The 26472-nt window shown below is 40.0% G+C and overlaps 1 protein-coding gene across 1 annotated transcript; it reads left to right on the top strand.

The window, feature by feature from the left end:
• Positions 1–19133: 19133 nt before the first annotated feature.
• On the top strand, positions 19134–25771 carry PCDH20 (protocadherin 20). Its single transcript, XM_054056901.1, has 2 exons — positions 19134–19260; positions 20265–25771. The coding sequence occupies exons 1-2, from the start codon at positions 19210–19212 to the stop codon at positions 22959–22961; spliced, it is 2748 nt and encodes a 915-aa protein (XP_053912876.1). The 5' UTR covers positions 19134–19209; the 3' UTR covers positions 22962–25771.
• Positions 25772–26472: the final 701 nt, after the last annotated feature.

Raw genomic sequence — 26472 nt, 5'->3', positions numbered from 1 at the left:
GGGAGAAGTGATCAACACCCACCTCACTACAATCTCATTTCAGGTAGTTGTAGACAGTGATAAGGTCTCTCCTCGGCATCCTCTTCTCCAGGCTAAAGAAATCAATTTCCCTCAGCCACCTCTCATAAGGCTTGTCCTCCAGACCCTTCACCACCTTTTGTTGCCCTGCTCTGGATATGCTCCAGCACTGCAATGTCCTTCTTGTAGTGAGGGGCCCAAAACTGAACACAGGATTTGAGGTGCAGCCTCACCAATGCCAAGTACAGGATTACAATCACTTTCCTGCTCCTGTTTGCCACTCTGTTTCTGATGTAAGTCAAGAGGCTATTGGCCTTCTTGATCACGTGGGCACACTGACAGCTCATGTTCAGCCAGCTTTCAACCAACACCCCAGGTCCTTCTCTGTCAGGTGGTTTTCTAGCTACTCTTCCCCAAGGCTGTAGCACTGCATGAGGTAGTTGTGTCCTAAGTGCAGGACCCTGCACTTGGCCTTGTTAAACCTCACATCATTGGTTGCAGCCCATCAATCTAGACTGTTCAGATGGCTCTGTAGAACATCCCTACCCTCAACCAGATCCACACTTCCGCCCAGCTTAGTGTCATCTGTGGACTTACCAAGGGTACACCCAGTCCTTTCATCCAGGTCATTGATATAGATAATGAAGAGAACTGGACCAAACACTGAGCCTCGGGGAACACCACTTGTGACCGATCTCCAACTGGATTTAACTCCATTTACCACAACTCTTTGGGCCCAGCCATCTAGCTGATATTTTACCCAGCAGAGGGTGCACCTGTCCAGTCCAGTGGCAGCCAGATTCTCGAGCAGAATACTCTGATAAATGGTGTCAAAGGCTTTACTAAAATACAAGAACACTACATCCACAGCCTTTCCCACATCCATTAAGCAGGTAACTTTATCATAGGAGGAGGTCTGGTTAGTTTGGCAGGACCTGCCTTTCGTAAACCCATCTTGACTGGGCACATGAAATGGGCATAACATTGCCAACCTCCAGTCAAGTGGAACTTGCCCAGTCAGCCAGGAGTTCTGGTAGATGATGGAAAGGGGCTTGGTGAGCACCTCTTCTAGCTCCCTTAATAGCTTTGGGTCAATTCCTTCTGGCCCCAAAGATTAGGATTGTCTAATTGGCTGAGCAGGTCTCTATCCATTTCCTAATGGATCATAAGAGCTTTGTTCTGCTCCCCTTTCCTGTCTTATGGCTCAGGAGGCTAAGTACCCAACTTACCTTACTGTTAAAGACTGAGGCAAAGAAGGCATTAAGTACCTCAGCCTTATCCTCATCCTTTGTCACTATTGTTCCTCCTGCATCCAATAAAGGATGGAGATTCTCCTCAGCTCTCCTTTTGTTGTTAGTATGCTCGTAGAAACATTTTTCGTCATCTTTCACAGAACTGACGAGTTTAAGTTCTAGTTGGGCTTTAGCCCTTGATTTTCTCTTTCAATGATCTCACTTCACCCTTGAAGTCCTCTGATATAGCTGCCCCTCCTTTCAAAGCTCATAGACTTTCCTCTTTTTACTGATATCCAGCCAGATCTCTCTGCTCAGCCAAGATGGTTTTCTCCCCCGCTGGCTCATTTTCTGGCACATGGAGACAGCCTGCTATTGCACCACAAGGATTTCCATCTTGAACAGCATCCAGCCCTCCCAGGCTCCTTTACCGTTTAGGACTGCCTTCCACAGAACTGTATCAAGCAGCCTTCTGAACAGTCCAGAGTCTGCCCTTTGGAATTCCAGTGCTGCTGACCCCCCTTCTTACTTCTTTGAGAATTGAGAATTCTATCATTTTGTGATTGCTGTGCCCCATGTGTCCTCCAACTGTCACATCTTCCACAAGGCCTTCTCTCTTCACAAACTATAGGTCCATCAGGGCACCTTCCCTAGTTAGCTCACTCAGCAGTTGTGTTAGGCAATTGTCTTCCACTCACTCCTAGAACCTTCTAGACTGTTTCCTTTCTGCTGTATCACAGTTCCAGCAGTCATCTGGTAAGTTGAAACTCCCCAAAAGAACAGGTACTAGTGATTGTGAGACTTCTCTTAGTTGCTTGTAGAATATTTCATCAGTCTCTTCTTCCTAGCTTGGCGGTCTATAGCAGAATCCCAGCTGATAAAACAGGTGTTTTGATGCCTACAGAATTCATTCCATTTTCATTACAAGACAGCACCTGCTTTTTCACTCCTACAAATGATTGAATCATTTAAATGATTGAGACTTGTATTGAAATCACTCCATCAAGAATGTGCTACAGGGAAAGCAAGTATTCATCATCAGTCTACTAGAAAAAGTCAGTTTGAATACATACTAACATTTCCTTGATCACTGAACTGGACAACAAAGCAGGAGAGACAGAACCAACTAGGTCGCAGCATATAACTAGCTTTAAGTATGGGGAAAGATAAGGCTGTGCTACTTTTATTAATATTATAATGGTATTGTGAATGCTCAGCTCTGGTTTTATTCCTTCTTTTCATGATACTAAACCTGGAATAAACCTACCATCAGTCATATTCATGCCTCAGCAAGAAGAGAAATGTTTGTATCACTTGTAAGTATGTCTGGGATCTGAATTCTTTGCCTGCATGAATATTTGCAAACTACTATCAATCTCAGTGTCAAAATAATATGAAAGTGGTCAGTACGAGGCAATAGGGGTAGTAATCAACCACCTAAGTCTGTGTATTCTGGGTTACCCAAGATATCCACGAGGAAGACATGAAACAGGATGCAGAAGCAGAAGATAGAGGACATTGTGAGTGATCTAAACTTAGGTCAACAGATTTCCACCCAGTTTTCCTGAAATGTTTATCATTTCAAGGCACAGCAAAGGAAGTCCAACCACTGAGAGGCAACATAACTTCCTAGTGATTACAAAGCACGGAGGAAGTGCTAGGAGTAGAAAATAAGTCCAAAATCTCAATGTGATGTTTCTATGTTCAGATATTATCCAGAGATAAAGAATCTCACAATATGTGCAACCACAGACAGTTCCAGATGATTCTTTGTGGAAAACTCATAAAATAATAGTACCCCTCCTTGTAGCCACTGCATTGTGCGTTTGGAAAGGTATATTGCATTTCTTTTTCCATTCTCAAAAGATATAATCACTGTTGTCAGTGTGTTACCCTCATTGTCTTGAAGCATTTAACTTAGTATTGTTCTTTGTGGTCAATTTTGCTTTAAATACACAAACAATTCAAGTCTGCACTATCAAGTATTAGATATAGTGAATGTTCACTCAGAAAATTAAGGAGAGAAAAAAAGAATTCTGTAGGAAATGGAATGGGACAAATATAGACAAAAAGATGTGAAGTAAAAAATATTTCTGTTGAAAATGAAGACTCAGGAGCATAGAGAGCTTGTTGAAGGAATTACTGGTCAAAGAACAGAGCAGGAAGGAATCAGTCATATCAAGAAAAATGTAAATCGGTCTTGGATCAAAGCCTGACAGACCGGTTTTTACATATTTTTACACTGCTTTGCACATGAATTACCTGTGGTCTCACTGTAAGGTTTGAAAAATACTATATAAGAATAATAAAAGTAGATGTGCTTTAGAGAATCAAAGCTTCTTGATAGCTCACAGGTGCTTTAGGTCTTACCTTTATTTTTCATTTATCTAATTATACACATTGTTTCAGATATGATACAACTATCTGAAAATCTGGAGGACAGGTTTATAAATCAAGATGAAATTAAAACTCTTTGAAATTCTGTAGATAAATGTTAAGTGAAGATAAGTTTGTCCTCACTTTCAAGGTAAAAGAGAAATTAAATATGGCTAAAAAAGACCATAGGAGCTTCTATTAAAGAAATTAGTAAAAAGGCTAAGACTGCAACGAGATTTAGCTGTTGTATTAACTGTCTGTATCCAAAATGTGAGTGTTCCTCCTTCTCCTTTACTCAATTGCCTGCAATATTTACTTAAATTTAGAAGCAGAGCAAGTCAAATTTGTGACAGAAATAGGGTCTCCAAGGATCAAGGAGTCTGTTTCAAAGCAAGTGAAATGCACTCCTTGATTGAAGTCTCACATCTAAGCCTATTGGGATATGCAAGCTAGGAGTGTCTCACTCTCTGTTGCTTGTGCACCTAGTCTGGTACCTCACAAGTTCAGTACCTATAGATAAAAAACAGATGGAAGGAAAACCTCCTTATATCCAAGGATCACTGGTTTGAGTACTTGTCTGGAATGGAGAATACGTGTATTAAATTTCACCTCCTGCTGCTAGTAATTTGGGTACTACTATAACCAGCAGGCAATAGATATTCAAAGTAAGCCTAAGCTTTTTATGTTCTAATTGAATGGTCATGGAATCAGACTGAAAAAATCTATAATCTTGTGGTCTGGGCATTAAGCTAAGCAAATATGAAGCTTATTGTGTTACCTTTTCTGTCTCATAATTTTCAGTTTCAGAATAATTTTTCCCTCTTCTTTCTCACCTTCATTATACTATCTAGGGTAGTTCAGCTTTCAGAGGAGAAACTGAAAATATCTTAATATCAAATAACACTTTGTCACTATTTCAATTGTGTGAAGCACGAAACTAGTGAAAAAGTATAATAGGACCCATCTTTCTCAAATTTATTTTCTGTCTCATTACAAGATTTTTAAACTAGGTGGAAAGAGAAGAAACTGACAAAGAAAATAGATAGATTACTTTTTTGTCATGTTCTGAAAGAAAAGCGCGGAAAAGAGGCCATGGAACATTGAAAGATTTTGTTGTGAATGTGTAAAAGATTAGGTGCTTTTTAAACAGACACTTAATTGTGAGTTTTTATTAGAGATAAATTTAAATATTTTCCTAGCATCTCTCACTGGATAATGTAAGTGGTACCCCTAAAAGTCTGTTGTCCCCTTGTAATGCCTAGGCAGTTCCGAGTTCAAGCTGTGGAATCCACCTGGTTGCTAAATGCATAAGATTCTTTTGAAAGATACTATAACATTCTGCACTGAGTCTAAACCCTCTTTATAGATGCAGTCCTATCTTGCCAAAGTTGCATTTCCTTTAAGCACAAAAACTGGACGCTAAAATCATAGAATAAAGAGAATGCATTATCTATTTAAAGTAAATGGAAAATAATGTAGATTGATTGAAATTCAGCATCTGACTAGCAGAAGAGTCCTCAGTCTACAAATCATGGGTTTTCCAGGCCAAAAGGAGGAGCTGCATTTGATTGCTTGTGCTTAAGAAGTACTTAATGTGGACTGCAGGAAATAGACAATCTACATTGCAGTACATTGAAATGGAAAAGATGCATAAAGACAAGCCCATTGTCACTGAAAGACAAAAAGTCCAAAGGTAATTATTATTAAATCATTCTAATAGCAAGATAAAGATTGAATTCTGCAAGAAACAAAGAGACTGGAAAATGTTAAGCGTAGGCCAACACAAAACTCAGCATCCGGTATTGTGCACTGAATCAATTAAGAAAAAAATATTGTCTTTGTCAAACTGTCTGATTGTAGCTTACACAGTCACCAAAGTATTCTATGTATAGCATTTGCTATGCAGTGATCCATACTCAAGTACCTTGAGTCCTTTGTGATCTACTAAATTATATACTATACTATTCACTATTAAATGTGGCTTTGAAAATAGCACCTGTGATAGAAAACATGATTTTCAGAATATCTACATGTAGATCTCTCCAGTCTGAAATTTTGATGCTGCAAATGGACAGAGAAAATTCCCGAAGGATAAAAAAAAAGAGTAGCTTGTGTGACAAACGAGATAAAAATATTTCATAGGTAAAACTACTAAAACAAAATAATGTAACCAAAATATATAAAAACCATAGACATTTTGCTCATCACCAAAACACACATAAATATTAACATGTTTTATCACTGCTGTAACTAAATTATTCAGGACAGCAAAAGAATGAAAACTAGAATAACTAGAGAAAATAATGTTTAAGAATTATAGAATAAAAGTACAAATCCAAAAGTGTTACATTTGCTACAAAAAAAAAAATGAAAAAAAAAACCTAAAAAAATGAACCTCAAAAGGGACTACATTCAGAAAACTAAAATTAGGAATGTCTAGATATCCAATTAAGGTATCAGAAATATATTAACGTAAAAAAAAATATTCAATTGTCCAGATAGGCAGCACTAGCATTAATTCTTTCATCATTTATTTCCACCAATCGGTAATCATGCATTTGAGCAGATTCAGAAGTATCGAAAATTTGAAAAGGGCTCTTCATCTTGAAAAGTTCGTGGTTTTGCAGATTTTGAAAATGTTTGAGAGCTAGGCCACTGGTAATACTCTTTAAAGGGCAAATGGAGAAGCCGAGACTGCATGTCAGCCTAAATGTAAAATGAAGGAGGGAAATAAAGCAGAACTTCAACTATATGGAATCTGTTACACCTTTGAGAAGATTTTAGACTTTAAGTAAGGCAACATGAGTAGCAGGGAGGTTATTATTTATTTTCTCATTTCTGCTTCAGTCTCCTGAATAAATAACTTTTATTTTGAAAAAGATCTTCTCTGTTACTAAAAGGCATTACCGACATACGATAAATAAAAGACTAGAAGGATGCAAAAATATCAAGCTAAAAGATTGCAAACAATCACAAGTATGGTAACTCAATAAGCCAGGCATAGGGTGAAGATAGTTAACAGAATCCCAGGGTTAGGGCCAGAAGTGTGATTTACAGAAAGAAACTGTGGAGAAGAATATGCTGAATGACATTGGTCAGTGGCTCAATGACAAGTGGTGTCCCTCAGCAATCCATATTAGAACCAGTGCTGTTTAATATCTTCATCAATGATATAGACAGAGAAATCAAGTGCACCCTCAGCAAGTTTGCAGATGACACCAAGCTGAGGGGTACAGCTGTCACACTGAAAGGACGGGATGCCGTCCAGAGTGACCTGGACAATCTGAAGTGGGCCTGTGTGAACCTCATGAGGTTAAAGAAGGCCAAGTACAAGGTCCTACACCTGGGTTGGAGCAACCCATGGCTTCAATACAGGATGGTGGATGATGTGATTGAGAGCATCCCCGCAGAAAAGGACTTGGGGGTGCTGGTTGATGAGAAGCTTGACATGAGCCAGCAATGTGCGCTCACAGCCCAGAAGGCCAACTGTATCCTGGGCTGAATCAAAAGAAGCGTGGCCAGCAGGTCGAGGGAGGGGATTCTGCCCCTCTACTCTGCTCTCATGAAACCCCACCGGGAGTAATGCATCCAGTTCTGGAGTCCTTGATATAAGAAGGATATGGAATTGTTGGAAGAGGTCCAGAGGAGGGCCACAAAGATGATCAGAGGGCTGGAGCACCTCTGCTATGAGGACAGGCTGAGAGAGTTGGGCTTGTTCAGCCTGGAGAAGAGAAGGGTCCAGGGAGACCTTATAGCAGCCTTCCAGTACTTAAAGGGGGCCTACAGGAAACCTGGAGAGGGACTTTTTACAAAGGCATGTAGTGATAGGATGAGGGGAATGGCTAAAAATTGGAGAAGGGAAGATTTAGACTAGACATTAGGAAGATACTCTTCACAACAAGGGTGGTGAGACACTGGAACAGGTTGCCCAGGGAAGTTGTGGATGCTGCATTGTGGAAAGTGTTCAAGACCAGGATGGATGGGGCCTTAGGCAGCCTGATCGAGTGGGAGGTGTCCCTACCCATGGCAGGAGGGTTGGAACTAGATGATCTTTAAGGTCCCTCCCAACCAAAACCATTCTATGGTTCTATGATTCTGTGATAATTAGAAGGTGTGACATCTAATTTATCTGTCCGAATTTATGTCCAGACACCAACATGGCACATATTTAGAACTGGGCAAGTTACCTACATGGTCAAAGCAGAGAAACAGACAAACCCAGCCGTGTGTATTTGTTTCCACATGATTCCTAAAGCAGGTCAAATAAGTCATGCTTAAGAAATTAGATGTTCTAAGAGTGGACTCCAACTGCTGGAAGTCAGACATCTTCATAAAATCTCAGGAGAACACTGTGCCATTCCTTAAAACAAGACAGCATTATGTCACTGTTGGAGTAATACATGCACTGAAACTCTTCTAGCATGAAGATGCTGCAAGCAGTGAAATTTTGTCTTTGTAAAGATTAACAAATAAATACTTATCTTTAACCTATCAAGGTTTTAGCTTTTTAGCTGCACTATGCACTAAGAAGTCAGATGTACAATGTAATCAAAAAGGATGGGATGCTAGGTGAATCCAAACATCAGTACTTAGCCATGAGCTCATCATCTCATAGACAAGGGATATGGAGAACGTTGTTAAACTCTTGCTTTGCATGTCAGTAACACAGTTAAAATTAACTTGTCTGTGGGAATTTCTGCTATAATTTGCAGTAAATTTACTAGTTTTGATGAACATGCTAAATTAAATTTAAAAAATACTACAAGCACATTCAGATAAGGAATGATATAAAATACTGTGGATATTAAAAATTATCTGTCAGCTTAATATGCTTAATGAATAGAACAGTACAAAGCTCTGTTATATAAATATAAGTCATATTTGGTAATTTTATTACAAGTGAAATCCAAGGTTCAGGAGTCATGCACTCAATTTCTGTAACCTTTTTAAGTAAAATAAGGTGAACCTCAGAGACATACAAAAATATAAAAGACATTTATTGCATTCATGACTGAAATTGGATACTGGATACAATCTGATCATATTTCTTACAACTATAACTTAGAGATATCATTTTAAGATGGACAGATCCTCCACTCCAAGCTATCAGAGCAGTGTGAGCAGTCAGACCATTTCTGAGTGATAATGTCCAAACCCATTTTTTTCTTGTATGCACAGAAATAAACATAGCAGTGTTGTGAGAAGTCAGGCTTTTCCTCTGGAAGTCACAATATTTTCCTACTCATAACTCAAGGTTATGAAAATTATTTAAGTTATTAGTGTATGCAGCTAATACAAGTTTATCCACCAGAGCCCTTTCCCTCCATGCAAAGAGGAATAGATTTCTTTCCTCCTTCTAGTGTACAGCATGAGTGGATTATCCAAGTATGTTGCTTATCTTCATATTTATTTTCAAGAAACATTCTATATGAGGCTTTATGTTATCTAGCAAATGAATTATGCATGTAACAATATAGCACATCCCTCAGCCAGCCTATTTCTAGTGTCTACTTTGCCTCTTCTACCATCACACACTGTGATCAAAAATAATCTTGTTTTTCTGAAATTGTTTTGGTCTTGGTTTTATCTATTACCCCTGGAAAGGAATTACTTTCACTTTCTTTCTAAATAATACTATTTGCAAACACAATGAAGTTATATTTAAATCACCAAAAATTAACCAAAGCAGCAGGAGGCCAAGAGAAGATGCACTCTCTTCAGAAAGCAAGATAACAGCTTTGGGAAGATAAAGGTTTTGCAGAGTTTAGATTCTAATTTTTTTTTAATAAGTAGGAGGACCAAAGATTAGTAATACAAAGATGTTGTTTAGTGCCTGTGTCTCTCTGACTCCTGTGCCAGCTATAAAGTATGTTTATCTGACACTGACAATTCTGTTTATAAATTACATACTGTTGAAGCTGGTCGGTTTCAGCCAACTCAATACCACAGCAAGGTACTGAGTTGGCTCTTTCCACAATACATATTTTAACATTGAAGCAAATTTTTGGACTCACCTGGAGCCAATCTCCATTCTTTCTCAGTAATGCTACTGAAGATGTTTTCAGGCCAGATCACCTTGTAAAACAGCATAACACACATGCAAGAATGACAGTGGTTTTTTTTAGTTATGCGTAGCAAGTGAGGTTAATTAGCCTCTTCTCACTTCTAATGAGGGAAGTTTCTCTGGCTGTTTCCCAGCATATGAAATGTCCATCTGCATACACAGTCATCTGTGGAACAGCACATACTCTGCCTTGAGTCAGCTTGGAATCATTCCGCCTTCTACACCCCACACCCAACCCATCTTCTTAAGAGGAAGGGAACTGTGTGGCTCCATCTGTACTGACAAACGCAGAAAGACCAGGGAGCAATCCATGTCTTGTCTTCCATCATGTAGCACCAACAATCATGCATTCATACTGTTTATTCATTAGCCTCAGTAACATCAGATTTATCTTTCTAGTTCCAATAATACAAAGGAGTGTCAAGATGCTGTGCCAACAGTTAGTGTGTGTGTGTCTGTGCGTGTGTGTGATTAGGGGGTCTAGTGCTAAGGTCACTTGCTGGCCCTCCTGGGAACCCCTTTGAGACAAAATACACAGCTATGTAAGGTACTTGGGTCTTGATCAAGAAATATAACGATCAGGTGCCTAGACACACCACTAGTGAAGAATATACATGTTACCAGTAGAAGGTTAGAAGACTCCGTATGGAATCAAACCTGACAAGTGCACTAGGAAGAGAATCACCAAAATGCTTCACATAATGTGGAAACAGCAAAATCTAACAAAAAAACCCCAAGTTTAAGACCTTGCTAACCGCTAAGCACTCCTCCTCAGGCATCCTCATTAGCTTCCTACAAGGAAACATATTCACTTAGTTTGAATACATGGCTCAGAAGGAACTCGTGAAAGTACTTTCTTTAGCAAACCCTCTAAATTGAGCCATTTTTACAAAAAAAAAAGGAGTGGCAGTTCATCTGCCATTACCTGAATCCTAAGAAAAGATGTTTCCTCTTCCTTGATCCCTCAAGGAGAGTTGAGGCCTCTTTGCTGAGTCAATTTTGTCCAATGGATAGTTATGACAATCCAGAGCTTTAAGCAAACAAGACTAGATATAAAATATATTTCTTGGGTAAAACCACATGATATTGTTCTCAAGTAAGCTGTAGGAACTTTACAGAGGCCATGATAATTTTAAATGGCTCCCTGATCAACCAACAAGCTGTTTTGAATTCTACTCTGCGGTATAATCTTCTTCTCAAGTACTATAAAGGGAGAACAAGCATCCGCTATAGGTTACTGGGAGCTCTTGATGCTATGCACTTCTCCCTCTCTGAAAAAACAAATAAATGACATTATGTTTAGTTTTCTTTTAAAAATTACCTCAATCTGGAAACTAGCTACGGGTACAAATTACTGAAGAAAAAAGATCATAAACATGAACCTTTTTTATAAATTCTAAAAATAGCCTCTAAAAGTGCAAAGCCAATGATGTTACAAAGTTCAGTGACCTGTAATAACTATTATTGTTCCCATTGACCCGTAGTAACAATTGACCTGGACTGGAACACTCAATAGCAAGTTTCCAATTTATTTTAACATTCCTCTTTCCAAGACATACACACACACACACACACACACAAATATCAGTCTACATCAGAGTTCAGCTTTTGCTCTGCTTATGCTTTTGGTGACAATAAAACTATAATCATAAAACTAGAAGGTGATGAATGCAATGTCAAACAACTGCACACAAATCAATAGACTACTGCGCAGAAAATCAAAGATAATTTTATGGTTTTGGAAAAAATGATAAAAATATCAATATTCATTACACTGATATGCGGAAACAACTACAGTTATGTTTATAAAAGCTAATTTGGGGTTGTGTAAAGCTGAATGGCAAGAGATGGATGTTTTGTTTAAGAAAGTCAAGCATGGAAATCCAAGTCTAGGGAGGAAAATTCCTCACTAACAATTAGTAGTATCTATGCTGGACATTTACATGGCATCACACACTAGTTAACATAGCATGAGCTATATCTTTCAGAGGTTGATCTTTCTACTTCCACTCAGTGAAAGAGTAGACGTAATCCTTAAAGTTTCAAGATCATCAATTGAGATCCAAGTTAATATTGGATAGAAAATGAAAAAAAAAAAAAATTTCTATGGTTCACTTTGTAAGTATCTCTTTTCCTGTGTAGACCTTCCCATTGTTGAATGTTTTTAAAGCTTAAAATAATTACTTATTATCAAATGAAAGATTCATTCAAGAAAAGTATTTTAATGTCGGTGACCATAGGTGGAAAAATACCTTGAATAATACGCAGAAAATACAGTAGGGATATTTTATTTTTTCTGTCTTTGTAGCGTGATGCACACAATTCAAAACAGAATATATTCAGCTTCCGTTATTTTAGGGCTCTTTGGATTGTTGCTTTTTGCTCTGCTGCAAGATCTTCTCAGTCAATTTACTTACAATACATATTCCGTACATAGAGGTACTATTTATGCATATATCAATTTTTGAAAGATGTACAAGAAGGGCAATCTACTGTGTAAAAGCTATTCCAGCTGGTAGTTCCATGCTCTTGTTCATTGGCCAGACAATTGAAATTGACTTTTTTTGAGTTTTTTATATCTCTAAGGAATAGGAAAACACTAACAAACACCTTGGTTGTGCTGTTAACACTGCCATATTAGATGGTATGTTCCTAAAATAAAATTTGAAATAGAAATTTACATTAATTGCTATTTCGCTCACAGTCCCATATTACCCTGAATAAGGAGAATAAGGTTTTACCCTTGTGTAGATGCTGCTCATTTTTCCATGAATTATGCATTTCCATTTTTTAACAAAAAAAAAAAAGAAAATTGTTTCTTCCCTGAAGAAATTCACTATATGAAGAAGTAAAACACTAGATAATTTTATTCTATGCTGTAGGAAATGCCTTTTGACTTTTATTAAACTGCTTGCTGAGTTTCTGATTTCTTGAATTAAATGGTTATTATGTGGAGCCCTAGAGATGTGCAGTACTGGGAAGAGGGAAGAAGTCAAACTCTAAAATTGACTTTTCAGTTCTGCTTAAAAAACATGTCACATTCTCAAATGAAAGAGGTATCTTATTGTGAGTAAAAATTTTAAACATAACTTTCCTACAAGTTAAGCTATTTTTTCACTTACCGGAGTTAAACTGTATATGTATGAAGTAAAAGTGGTGTCTGGTGAATAAAGACAAGAATTCATAAAAATTTTGTTTATAATGAATTCTGATTTTCTGTAACTAATTTAGGGATAAATCTCCACTTTTTTTTTTTCAGATGTAATTACTGACTAAAATGATTGTGAAGTAATATTTGCAAACATTTCCTAATCGGTAATTTGCAAGCAGTGTACTGCTAGCATCAAATATTTAAGCTCTTTGGATTCAACTCTGGTCTCAAAGAATATTGCTAATTATTCTAAGGATACAGTTTAAAGTCACATCTGCAATGTAACTACTGTGACTATGCATTCAGCACTATCTTTATCATTTACCTTTAAGCAGATTAAATCTAAACATCTACATCTGAGCAACTCACAATATCCTGCATTTTTCTTTGGGAGAGGAACAGACTCATACAGCAAGCAATTTGTCTCACTTGTTCTAGATACCTGTCACTTTCAGTTACATACTTTGGAAATGTTTATATCTCTGGAAGGAAAAAAAAAAAAATAAAAAGCCTAGACTGGATGTCTGATTTTGAGATAATAAAGTAAGAAAAAGCAAATCCCACCCTCTACAACAAGTAATCCTCTCTTTCTACTGCATATGAAAGTTGAACAAGACAGACGTACGTCTTTGACGTGACCAAATGCTTTCAAAACTCAAGAAAATCTGTATTTGAATGAAAGTCAGAACAGGTTTGGCTCCTACCATCTTTTCAACTCTGCCAAGTGAACCCAGGGCCTATGCAGAAATAACGCTATTGTTTCTTATCTCAGTAGGGAGTTGAGTGATCAGAGAGATAATATGAACAATAAAGGCACTATCAGCTGCAAGATTTCTGATGCATATAGCCAATATATTTTCCTATTATGTAAGAAGTTGGCTATGGATTAAGTTGTTTGGTTTCGCTATCTTCACCTCATCACAGACATAAAGATGTACTAGATCCCACTGAGAGTTGGTCAATTTTCTTCTCTAAACAAAAGAAGTAATTTGGCCCAAATCCCAGATCACATAGTAGTTATTGCATGTTCAGTAAAAAGCCTTTTGGGCTCTTTAAGAATTTTGATGAGCAAGGAATACATTATAATTAGAGCTAACAACATAATTAAGAATTTTTACTTGCATATAGACTGAGGGAAGATGACAGAATCTGGTCCCTAGAAGATTAAAAATAATTTATTGTCAAGGAAACAAACGTTCATCCCACGTGGCCAAAGACCTCAGGTGAAACTACAACATGCTGTATGTATTTCAGAGCAAAGCTAATTAGCATAACAGGCAAGGTAAGATGCATACAACTGTCTGCTTCAGAGGAACCAAGAGAAGTGAAGCTGGAACACTTTTGGAACAGTTAGAGGAAAAATGGTCCCTATTACTGTGCTATATCTATTATCCAACCATTTCCATCTCAGGAAATGAGATGGGATTGCAGGCTGTGGGTAGTTGGCTTAGAGGAACTACTTGGCACACAGCAGCTCACGTGGAGCCCTACAGGCACATGTCTCGTGCTCCATTACTGGAAGAAGCATGCTCCTCACAGATCTAATTTCTGGCATCAAGAGGTTGTAACTTTTACTCAGAAGCCATGGCTTAATGTCAACGAGGAGTGGATTAAAAAACATCTATATATTCACAACACTCTCATAACTTAGAGGCATTATGCAGAAGTGAGCTGGCAGAAGCTGAAAGGCTGTCCCTGAACTAATGTGATAAGGACCACAATAAAAGACTGAACGGTATTAATAATTTTTAGTGGTATCATATTAGTACTGTACCTCAGTCTGTGCTTTGTGGTATGAAACAACAGTTGTATCATTATTATTTTAAGCCTTACATAAGAAGTCAGTGAAAGTTAAGATGCTGTTCTAATACAATGTAACAACACTGGTAAAAAAGTTGTGCTGGAATATTACCTCAGTGAAATCCTTCCTTCCTACCTACTTTTAGAAAACTATGCTTAGTTAAAAAAACCTTTAGATTAGTTTTGGTTTTGAAGTTGTGATCAAACTGAAAATATGTCGAAGAAAATCTTCTCTCACTGCTATAATATTCAGGCATTTTTTTCCAGGTATACACATATGGAGACATATGTAAAACTTCTTAAACAAAGCACTCATATTTTTATAAAACCTCAAAATTTTAGGAAGAATTTGGTCCAATGTATCAAATGCAGTTGGCTCATAGACTGCATGAAGCTTTTTTCCAAGCTTCTTTTCTCTGCCAGTGCTTAACAGCTCAGATTTGTGATACTTCAACACAGTAGCCCCCAATAGACACTAAGCTAACTAGACAGGAAAATCTTCCTATCAAACATCATTTTGTATTGTGAGGTATTTATTCTTAAGTTTAGAAACCACTTTCATAAGCTAGCTACTTTCTTGTAACGTTGTCATGACAGCAGCAAGGTTTTGCTCACGGAAGACTACTGAGCAGAATCTTGCATGTTCACCTTGTAAGAGGTTGTGAGAACCAAGCCTTTGAAAGCATGACTGGAGATTTGAGCAATATGTACTCCAAAGACTTGTCCAGTTTCCAGCTCCACTGCTGCTTTATTCAAGCAGAATCCAGAGGTTTTTGCTGTCTTTCAATGTCACAAGGGAAAGCAGTGCCAAGACTCGCTCCCTTTCTGGGCTGAGCACAGGATGATCATGCTAGGTCTGATCTACAGTGACATGGGATGATCACAGCTTTCAGTATAAATACGAACACCAGATGCTCGGCACTTCAGCAGGCAAGGTCACTATCTAATATTCATAGAGTCTTGCACACTGTAATCCGCTATCCTGCACACGAAGTTCAGGATGTCAGGAATTTTCCTTACTGAGCAGCAAAGCAATCAGAAGTTTTCATCACTAATGGTTAAAAGGTTCTCTTTCACTTGCCCTGTATTTCTTGCAGTTTGAACTCTTCAGAGAAGTGACACTAAACTTCTAATCCTGCTGTTACACCTGTGGTTTAATAAAATAAAATGCATCAGCTTTAATGAAAATCTGAGTAGTAGAGGCGTCTCCTACCTTACCAGAGGCCTCAAGGTAACGCAGTGGCTGTGACAGTTAAAAGGAAAGCTATAGTAGTAGGTCAGTAATTTCAAGAGGATCAGAGGAAAGTGAGATATACTGAGACATCAGGGGAATAAAAAGTCGAAGATAGAATTTTATAGGGACTTCAGATTCATTCACAAGACTACTGATTCACTAGAATTAAGATTATAATCAGTCTATGAAATTCAAAATCCACATAAAGTAGCGTCAAAATCCGAGTGAAATCCAAATGAGTCAATATTTCTCTGCTGAAATGAATAAAATTAGAGGAGATGTAAGTCAAATACAATCATCTGTCACGTCTGACTAAACTAACTTAAACAGAAACAAGTCTACAAGCACCTTTCACACTGAGTAATCTGCCGAACAGTACACATGGAAGAGAATTTAGTAAAGGACTTTGGTAGTTTGATTTCTCTCTTAAATTATACGTGTTTGCTCTGAACCGTATATGCAGTATTGCCTATTCTATTTGTCCTGGAATAGAATGGTAACGATATAAACAATTTATAAGGGCAGTACATACTGAGTGGTTTCAAAACCCTGGAGAATAGTGAATAATAAATATAGCCAAGACTTTTGTTAGTACTGTAATGCTCTACTGTTTAAGTCACATATGATTATTGTGCTAATGTCATTTTGGGGATGAAATGGATATTAAAATCATGGTTTGTTTCAAAGAGGTTCACTGGATAAGACAGAGCCTGATGCCACTGTAAGAATGGTGCAAAGCTCTAATTCAGACAAACGGTATTGCACTATTTATATTTCAAGGGTGGAGGATATGAGAAAGGAATTAATATGATGTATTTATAATCCTGAAGGAAGCCAGTCGTGGAAGTTTTTGTTTCTGTTAGGATCCGTTCTATTCTATTCAACTTGTGCCTCTGCCCTCTTTCTCACAACATCCAACTATGTCTCAAGAGTTACTAAACAGCGTGTACTCCATTTTTCACTTACTATTTGGTTTTGAAACATACCAAGTTACAAAGGACTTGGGCATAAAGATGTTTCTGGGCTAGGGGTTCTAATTTTTGTTTGTTTCTCTGTTTTAGATTGGATGCGGAGTTTGTCTCAAGGAGCTGCAGAGAGAAGAATATTTTTTCATTTTGACTGAAGGCAACATTTTTGCTCTTTTCTATGTTTTTAGTTCCTAAGCTAAGATCAAATGCCTGCACTGTGCTTGCCATGAAGGGTAAAGACATTCAAGACATCTTCAAAACACGTTATTTAGACAGTTTAATCTCCTCTACAAACTTCAGCTTTGAGAGGGAAAGGTCCACTGTGCTTGACAAACACAACAGCCTACCAAAGCCCTAATATTCAAACTCCCTGTGACAGCCCGAATTCAGATTGTTGAACACTAAAAACAGACATCTCAAATTCTGTATGAGATCTTACAGAGAGACAGTGTAAGGAAAGTAAGTTGGCTATCCTTTTGATAGTCTAAGATGTTAAGGAGAGGTTTAATTGAGACCTGTGCTATCTAAAGCTGATAATTTCGTATCTAGTTGACAATTTTGCACCTAGTTCTACGACAGCCTTATAACCCAGCCAAGAGTAATGGGAGACTGTAAAATAAGAACACATAATTTTCTGTCACAGGAGACCTTGGGGTTCCTAGCCAGCAGGAAATTGCAGTTACTGCTCTCATCATGCAGGATGCACACCTTCCAGCAACCAAACACTTGCAAACTCCTCAAAACCATTACTTTGATTTGTGAGACATCATCTGGAGTGTTGTGTCCAGTTCTGGAATCCTCAAAGTAAGGATATGGAACCGTTGGAATGGGTCCAGAGGCTGGCTACAAAGATGATCAGAGCTGGAGCACCTCCAATATGAAGACAGGCAGAGAGAGGTGGACTTGTTCAGCCTGGAGAAGAGAAGGCTCAGAACAGATCTTATAGCCACCTTCCAGTATCTGAAAGGGGCTACAAGAAAAGTGAGGAGGGACTGTTCACAAAGATTTATGATGATAGGACGAAGGGGAATGGGTGTAAACTGGAGAGGGGCAGATTTAGGCTTGACATAAGGAAGAATTTCTTCACCATGAGGGTGGTGAGGCACTGGCACAGGTTGCCCAGGGAAGTTGTGGATGCCCCATTCCTGGAGGTGTTCATGTTCAGGCTGGATGGGGCCTTGGGTAGCCTGATCTAGTGGGATGTCCCTGTCCATGGCAGGGGGCTGGAACTAGATGATCTTTAGGTCCCTTCCAAAGCAAACTATTCTATGATTCTATGATTTCATGCAGACGCAAGCCGCTCACTCCTCATCAATACTTGGCAACGCTCCTTAAACCGAGACATCTGTTAATTCTCCTTCTGCCAGCTGATATCCTCGTCACAACATCCTTCCATGGAAGGAGGAAAACACAGGTTTGGTGGTTTTGGGTTTTTTTTAACGTTTTCGGGTGGTTTTTCTTTCCCTTTCCTCTGGCAGTCTCCAGAACAAAGTATGTTTGTCCTCTGCTCCCAGTGCTTGCCACATACGCAGAGACACACAGAGACACATGCAGACACACATACACACAGACAGACATAGACACACACACACAGATACACACAGATGCACAGACACACAGAGACATACACAGACACACAGAGATACACACAGATGCACAGACACACACAGAGACATATACAGACATACATGCAGACATACACACACAGAAACACAGACAGACACACACAGACAGACACAGTGAGACACACACAGACACACAGAGACATGCAGACACACAGACAGACAGACATACACACACACACAGACACACAGAGACACACAGACACACGCACAGACACACACAGAAACACACAGAGACAGACACACAGACACACACATGCGAACACACAGAGACACAAAGACACACAGAGACACACAGACACACGTGCACACACACAGACACACAGACACACACAAAGACACACAGACACAGACACACAGACAGACACAAACACACAGACACAGACACACATACAGACACACACAGACACACACACAAACACAGACACGCACACACAGACACACACACACACAGACACACACATACAGACACACACAAACACACAGACGCACACACACAGACTCTCTCTCTCTCTCTCGCTCTCCGCTCCGACTCGCACCCGCCGCTTCCCGCCCGAGGCGCTGCCGCAGCCCCACGCTCCCTCCCCGCTGTGTCCCCCCTTCTCCCCCGCCCCCCCCCCCGGTCCGGGCTCCCGAGCGGAGGGGGAGTGTCCTGCGCTCAGCCCAGCCCAGGCGGCGGCAGGGCGGCCGTGCGGGCGGCGGAGCGGGCGGGCTGCGAGGCGCAGCCGGCGGCGGTGTCCGGGCATGGGGATCCCGGGCGGGCGCGGCAGCAGCTCCGCCCGCGGCAGCCGGCAGGTGAGGGACCGGGGGGGACCCATTCGGCCAGGCCGACCAAGCCAAACGAAACCCAAAGCGTATATATACATATACGTATGTATATATTTGCTGCTTGTTTTCTGCTTTTTTTTTATTATTATTATTATTTCTCCCATCCCCGCAGAGCAGGGGGAGCCGCTGAAAGTTTGGTGTTTTTTGCCTGCTGCCCACGCTGGTTGTAGCAGAGCCGCGGAAAAAAAAATAATAAAAAAGGGAAACGGGTAGTTAAAACGGGGAGGAGGAAAAAAAACCCTTTGGAGACGGTGTCCGAAGTTAGTTTGGGCGATGCCGTTTCCATACGCGGAGCGCTCGCCGGCGCGGGGAACTCCTCTCGCCCAACCTCTCCGCGGCTCCGAATTTCGGGTTTGAAGCCGAGGGGTCGGTGGTGTCGGGGCCGGGGGAGGCGGGGGTCGGTGGTGTCGGGGCCGGGAGCCGCGCAGGATGCGCGGTGCGCCTCCCGCGGCGTCGCGGGGCGTGCGGGAGGAACGGGTTTGGGGGCGCGGGGATGGGGGGGAGGCGGGTTCCGCAGCGCTGCTCTGGAAAGGGAAGAGGGCAAGTAAGTGTTTGGGGGTATCCCGGCTCGGATGCTGCTGGAAAGAAGGGCGGTGAGCTTGAGGAGGTGGTGGTGGCAGGGGGTTGTGGGGCAAGGAGCGAGTGGCGCTGGTGTGGAGGGGGTGGCAGGTGCCCCTTGGGCAGCCCTGGCACTGAGTATTTGCCGCGGGGAACGCAGCTGGTGTTGCCTGGAGGGTACAGATGGAGATGCCGTGGAAGGACCTGCTGTACTGAGGGGAGAAGATGGGGCGAGATGGAGGGAACGGGGATGGGGAGGGGGGAGAGGGAGGATGCCTTCATGCTGCAGATGACACGTTCCCTAATCGAAGTGGCAGTGGGGGAGGCAGTGGGCTGGGGGGGGTGTGCCCCCTGCCTCCCCTCCTTCTCTAACATCAACCCCTTCCCACACCCCTGTGCTTCTCTCTTCCCAGCACTTGCTCCTCTTTCTCCTCTTCGTTGGACCTTTCAACTGTTTTGCCAGTTACAGCCGTGCCACCGAGCTCTTCTACAGCCTCAACGAGGGTCTTCCTGCTGGGGTGCTCATCGGCAGCTTGGCCCGTGACTTACGGCTGCCAACAACTGATGGGCAGCATCCTGCAGCCCTCCAACCCCCTCTGTCCTTCACCTTGGCCTCCCATGGTTTGGGGGGACAGTATGTGCAGCTGGACAACCGCTCTGGAGAGCTGCACACCTCAGCCGTGGAGATTGACCGAGAAGCTCTGTGTGTGGAAAGCAGTGGGGCCACGGTCTTTGGAGGAGCAGCTGCTGTCTCATCCTCCTCACTCTCACCTGAGTCATGCCTGCTGCTCCTGGATGTGCTGGTACTGCCGCAGGAGTACTTCCGCCTGGTGAAGGTAAAAATTGCTATCCGTGATGTCAACGACAATGCGCCCCACTTCCCTGTCCCCCACATCTGCCTCTCAGTGCCCGAGAATGCACCTGTAAACACCCGCCTGGCTATCGAGCACCCTGCCCTTGATCCCGACGTGGGCACCAACGGTGTCCAGACCTACCGCCTTCAAGATAACTATGGTGTCTTCACCCTGGATGTAGAGGAGAATGAGAGTGGGGAGAGGACTCCGTACCTGATTGTCATGGGAGCTCTGGACAGGGAGGCACGGGAGGAGTATGTCACAGTCATAGTTGCTGAGGATGGGGGGACTCCTCCACTTGTGGGCAGTGCCACTCTCACTATTGGGATCAGCGACATCAATGACAACTGCCCCCAGTTCAGTGACGCACAGCTCAATGTCACTCTTTATGGGAATTCCACTCTAGGGACGCACGTGGCCACTGTCCATGCAATAGACATGGACCTTGGATCCAATGCTGAGATCACCTACTCCTACAGCCAGAAAGTCCCCCAGCCATCCAGAGACTTGTTCCATCTGGATGAAAGTATAGGAACTATCACACTCTCCAGTAAAGTTGATGGGGATGCTCCAAGGCTCCACAGACTGATCGTATTGGGCAACGGTCCTGGTTGTATCCCTGCTGTGATCACAGTCCTAGTGACCATCATCAAAGTCATGATGAGACCACCTGAAATTGTCCCTCGTTTCATAGCTAATGAAGTGGAAGGGGTGGTGTACTTAAAGGAACTGGAGCCTATCAACACACCAATAGCATTTTTTACCATCAAGGACCCTGATGAAAAATACGAAGTCAATTGTTATTTGGATGGTGATGGGCCTTTCAGGCTTTCACCATACAAGCCATACAATAACGAATACCTATTAGAGACCACAAAGCCTTTGGACTATGAGACACAGCAGCTGTATGAAATCTCTGTAGTTGCCTGGAACTCTGAAGGATTTCATGTTACCAAAATAATCAAAGTACATGTTCTGGACGACAACGACAACTCGCCAGTTTTCTCTCAACAGCTGATAGAGTTATCCATTGAGGAGAACAATGTTCCCAATGCTTTCTTGACCAAACTGCATGCTACAGATGCTGACAGTGGAGAAAGAGGGCAAGTGTCATATTTTTTAGGGCCTGATGCCCCTTCCTATTTTTCTTTAGATAAAATCTCAGGAGTTCTTACAGTTTCAACCCAACTGGACAGAGAAGAAAAAGAGAAATACAGATATACTGTCAAAGCAGTAGATTCTGGGTTTCCTCCGAGAGAATCAATAGCAACTGTCACCATCACTGTATTGGATAAAAATGATAATAGTCCAAGATTTATCAATAAGGATTTCAGCTTTTTTGTGCCAGAAAACTTTCCAGGTTTCGGTGAAATTGGAGTTATAAGTGTCACAGATGCTGATGCAGGGCAGAATGGATGGGTTGCCCTTTCAGTTCTGAATGGAAGTGATATTTTTGTCATAGATACTGGGAAAGGAGTTTTGAGAGCTAAAGTCTCCCTAGACAGGGAGCAGCAAAGCTCCTACATTCTGTGGATTGAAGCAGTTGATGGTGGTGATCCTGCCCTCTCCTCTACTGCAAAAATAACTATTCTTCTTTTGGACATAAATGATAACCCCCCTTTGGTCTTGTTTCCTCAATCTAATATGTCTTATTTGTTGGTCCTTCCTTCTACCCTTCCTGGGTCTCCCATCACTGAGGTCTATGCTGTTGATAAGGACACTGGCATGAATGCAGTCATAGCTTACAGCATCATAGGAAGAAGAGGCCCTCGACCAGAGTCATTTAGGATTGACCCTAAAACTGGTAATATCACCTTGGAAGAGTCACTGATGCAAAATGACTATGGCCTCTACCGTCTGCTTGTGAAAGTTAGTGATCACGGCTATCCAGAACCTCTCCATTCCACTGTCATGGTGAACCTTTTTGTCAATGACACTGTTAGCAATGAGAGCTACATCGAAAGTTTGTTAAGAAAGGAGCCTGATATCAGTATAGAGGAAAAGCAGCCACAAATATCCATAGAGCCTACACATAAAAAAATAGAGTCGGCATCCTGCATGCCTATGTTGGTAGCTCTGTCAATAATAAGCTTGGGTTCAATCACTTTAGTAACAGGGATGGGCATTTACATCTGTTTAAGTAGAGGAAAAAAGCATCACAGAGCAGATGAAAACTTGGAAGTACAAATCCCATTAAATGGAAGAATTAACCTGCACATGTTGGAGAAGAAACCAGTGGAGATTTCTAACATCTGATGTTTCTTTGTGGATAAATCCAGCACCTGAGAAACTAAAGACAATTCTGAAACACCTAGCTGTGGGTTATATTGACAGAAGTTGCAATGAAGGACTGCTAATTTATAACTTAACAATATTATGATTGTAAATAGCTGTTTACAGTTTTTTAAATTGAAATTCAGTGTACAGCTTTTTTATGGGATCTTAGTACTAACAGCTAGTACCCTGTCCGCAAAACATGGACATCATTTGCAGCTTTCATAAATCAAAAAGATTGGTGATCATAAAAAGGGGAAGGTAAGGTGAGTCTTTAAACTGAAGTTTTAAAAGTATTTTTAACCACAAGGGGGCATGAGATGCTCCTGAGCAGGGAACTGTTCGAGGTACCGTCCGTGAGATAAACACAGAGTTTATTTTAAATATATTGGTTTTAATATAAAATACACATTGGCACACAGGCATTTAACCACAAAAAGAAAGAAATGTCTGTCCCGATGTATTTATAATTAAAAGAATAAAGACATTAAAATGCACTAGTAATAATAATAAAGAAAAAAAAAACAACAAAAAAAAACCCAATCAGAATGTTTATTACCTCACAAGTAAAGCTTATACAGTAGGATAGAAAAGGCATTAACAAGAAGTGCAATTCCTGTTGAGCAAGAATGCAAGATATTCTAATGAGAATCTGAACTGCTGTGGCATATCATCTTTCATTTCCTCTAGATTTCACCCACATTATCATTTGCTTCAGCAATCTGCTGGTCATTTTTATGGAAAATTAATGTTACCTACAGCAAATAATGCAAAACCCTATGCTCATCCTCATGAACATGCCAGATTCAAGAAAGCAAGGGAATGGCTAAATCTTTAGTTGTCACAGCAGTGGTGGTATTTTTTGTACTTTGAGCAATCTGTCAGTAGTACTTCATCAGTTTGGTTGTGTAATAGATTTTTCTGGGATACTTCTGAATCTGATCTGCCAGATGAAAACAAAAATCACTTCATGTTCTAAATAATTATAGAACTTAGTTTATTCTGACTATTGCTCCTTTCTGGTTTGGTATTTCATCTGAAAGGTCTTGTTTCTGACTTTTGGCAACCATTCCTGGCTCCTTTTCATTGGCTTTGATTTTGGATTAGATCTGAAATCTAACTTGTAAGGCTGGTAGCATATTTTCTTGATAATTTATTCTTTGCTGTATCCTCTGCAACAAAGCAGCAGGTTTATCGGTGATGTATCACTTTCACTTCAGTTTAAGAGCTGAGAACTATTTTTTTGTATCATGATTACATCGAATTTCGCTGTGTGAACAAGATAAATTAGTGTTATGCTCAAAACTTATTATTTTAATTTCTGGCATCATATGTCTGTAATGTACCAAAAGTGTTTATATGTCTGCAAATTAAAGCTATATATTTTCATAATAACTTATTCTCTCTCCTAGAATTTCAATTACAAAGCTAAATATTATTTTATTTATAAAAAATGCATATTTCACAAATGCTTGGGTGCTGGCTATCTTTTCTGACATGTCATAATACTTCCCAAAATTAGTACACTTTAAAAGAATAAATGAGTCTTTATTGTACTTTTTGAAATTACAGGCAAAGATACTTGTATTTCAGCTGATATAAGTGGGGCGGCAGCTGATACCTGTTTTAAAAGTAGGGAATGCAGTATGAGGCAGTTTTTTATTTTTCTCTCTGTTACTGGCATGTATTGGTTCTGCTTAGCCTAATTAAAATTATTAATATAATGCCCACATTTTGCCATTCTGCGTATAAGAAATTGCTTAAAAATTAACCTTTTCTCAGGTTAGAATATTTTCTGCTTATGCATGGTTTGATAGCTATGTTTCATGGAAAATTAATTCAGCCTGCCAAAGGTTTGTGGTTAATCACCTTTTTTTTCCATTTATTATCATATTATTAAAATAGGAAAGTAGTATGTATATATTTGTCACAAAGAGACATTGTTTATTATCTCTGAAGAAAAATAACATTAATTCTTAGGAAATGGCGTCACTATTACAGATGTTCTGTATTGCTGTGGTGGGGAAGTTAGACCCTCTGCATTTTTTTCTTCAGTAAGGAGGGGAGGTAACTGAAATACAGACAGGATTCTTTTCGCTGTTTTTCTCATTTGAATTAGCAGTCCAATATCCTCTCAAGGCAATTTCAACAGGAGCAAATCCAAGACTTAAACCACAATAAAACCATAAACCTGATCCTTCAGTGCATTTTCATGTGACACTGGGCAGATATTTTTAGTTAGGTTTCACAAATACGTAGCCTTGAACCTGTTTGATAAAGCTGACTGAGTTTAAATGTACTGTTCTTGTTGCCTTTTTTGATTTGTTTAGTTCAAGCACATTCCTAATGTCTAATAAAATATAATGGTATGAGCCTGTTAAAACCAAAGTACTGCTCATGAAGCATTTTGCTCACACAATTTTCTACGCATTTAAAGAAAATTGGTTTGAAATCACACCTTCAGCTATACCAGCACCACTACTTGTGAAAAAAGCCTTACCCTGAATAATACTTCATAAAGTAAGAGCACATTTTTGCTTTCCTGTGAGTAGCCTCTGGGTAGGTCATGTCACTGTATATGGCAAAAATATGCAAAGTGAATTGTTGTTTTTTCTAAATTCCACTTTTTGTGTTACTTAAAAAACATAAAGCTTCTAGTAATAAGCATGATATTTAAGTCTGCAGTGTCAAGCCTAACAGTGATTAAAAGCAAAAAAAAAAAAAAAACCAAAAAAAAACCAACCAACAGTCTTAATTTCATAGAATCTGGGAATTTCTTCAAAAAAATAAAATGCTTTTTTCTCAGTGGAAAAATGCTTGATACTGGCTATATCGCACACATTTCTGTGATGTTGCTGTTACCAAAATATCCCTTACAGAAATACCTTTCATGTGAAAACACATTTTTAATAAGTATAACTAAAGTATATTTGACTCAAATATAAAAGGCCTATTTTATTACCACCTTGTGCAGCACACTTGCCAAAATATATGCAAATCTTGTTGACACTGGTAGTTAAGCTGGCACAAAAATAAATGTCTCATTCATTTACAGTACTCATTGAACAATCTTAGAGTGAGTGGGTGCTCTTTGTTAATTTTTTGTAAAAAATGAGATTGTCCTAAGCTTTGTATTGCCAAAGGGTCCTAAACTTGCCATGCAAACATTTTTTCATTAGAATTAACAAATTAAAAAAAAAAAAACCAAGAAGACAAGAAATGGGCAGCGAGCCTACTGGCAGCAGACGGGCAAAATCAACTCTGTCTTCTCTTTTTCTGTTTAATTTTATTCTGTTTAAAAGATCTAGGAGACCTGATACTCTTTGATGTTACTGTTTTGATGCAAAATTAAGCTAACACCTGGCTGAATATCAATAAGAGATGAGATATCAAAGTGTGGAAGGGGTATTAGAACACATTGCTTTGTCTTACGTCAAGACTCAGAAAAGAATTAACCTTATGGCATCTTTAGTCCGTTTTCCAGTAGCAAGGT

This window comes from Cuculus canorus, chromosome 1, assembly GCF_017976375.1.
Source record: "Cuculus canorus isolate bCucCan1 chromosome 1, bCucCan1.pri, whole genome shotgun sequence".
Taxonomy (NCBI): Eukaryota; Metazoa; Chordata; class Aves; order Cuculiformes; family Cuculidae; genus Cuculus; species Cuculus canorus.
This window is presented reverse-complemented; position numbering and strand designations above follow the sequence as displayed.

Coding starts and splice junctions, on each gene's coding strand:
- PCDH20 (XM_054056901.1), top strand. CDS start 19,210: ATGGGGATCCCGGGCGGGCGCGGCAGCAGCTCCGCCCGCGGCAGCCGG. Junction 19,261..20,264: donor CCGCCCGCGGCAGCCGGCAG/GTGAGGGACCGG, acceptor CTCTCTTCCCAG/CACTTGCTCCTCTTTCTCCT.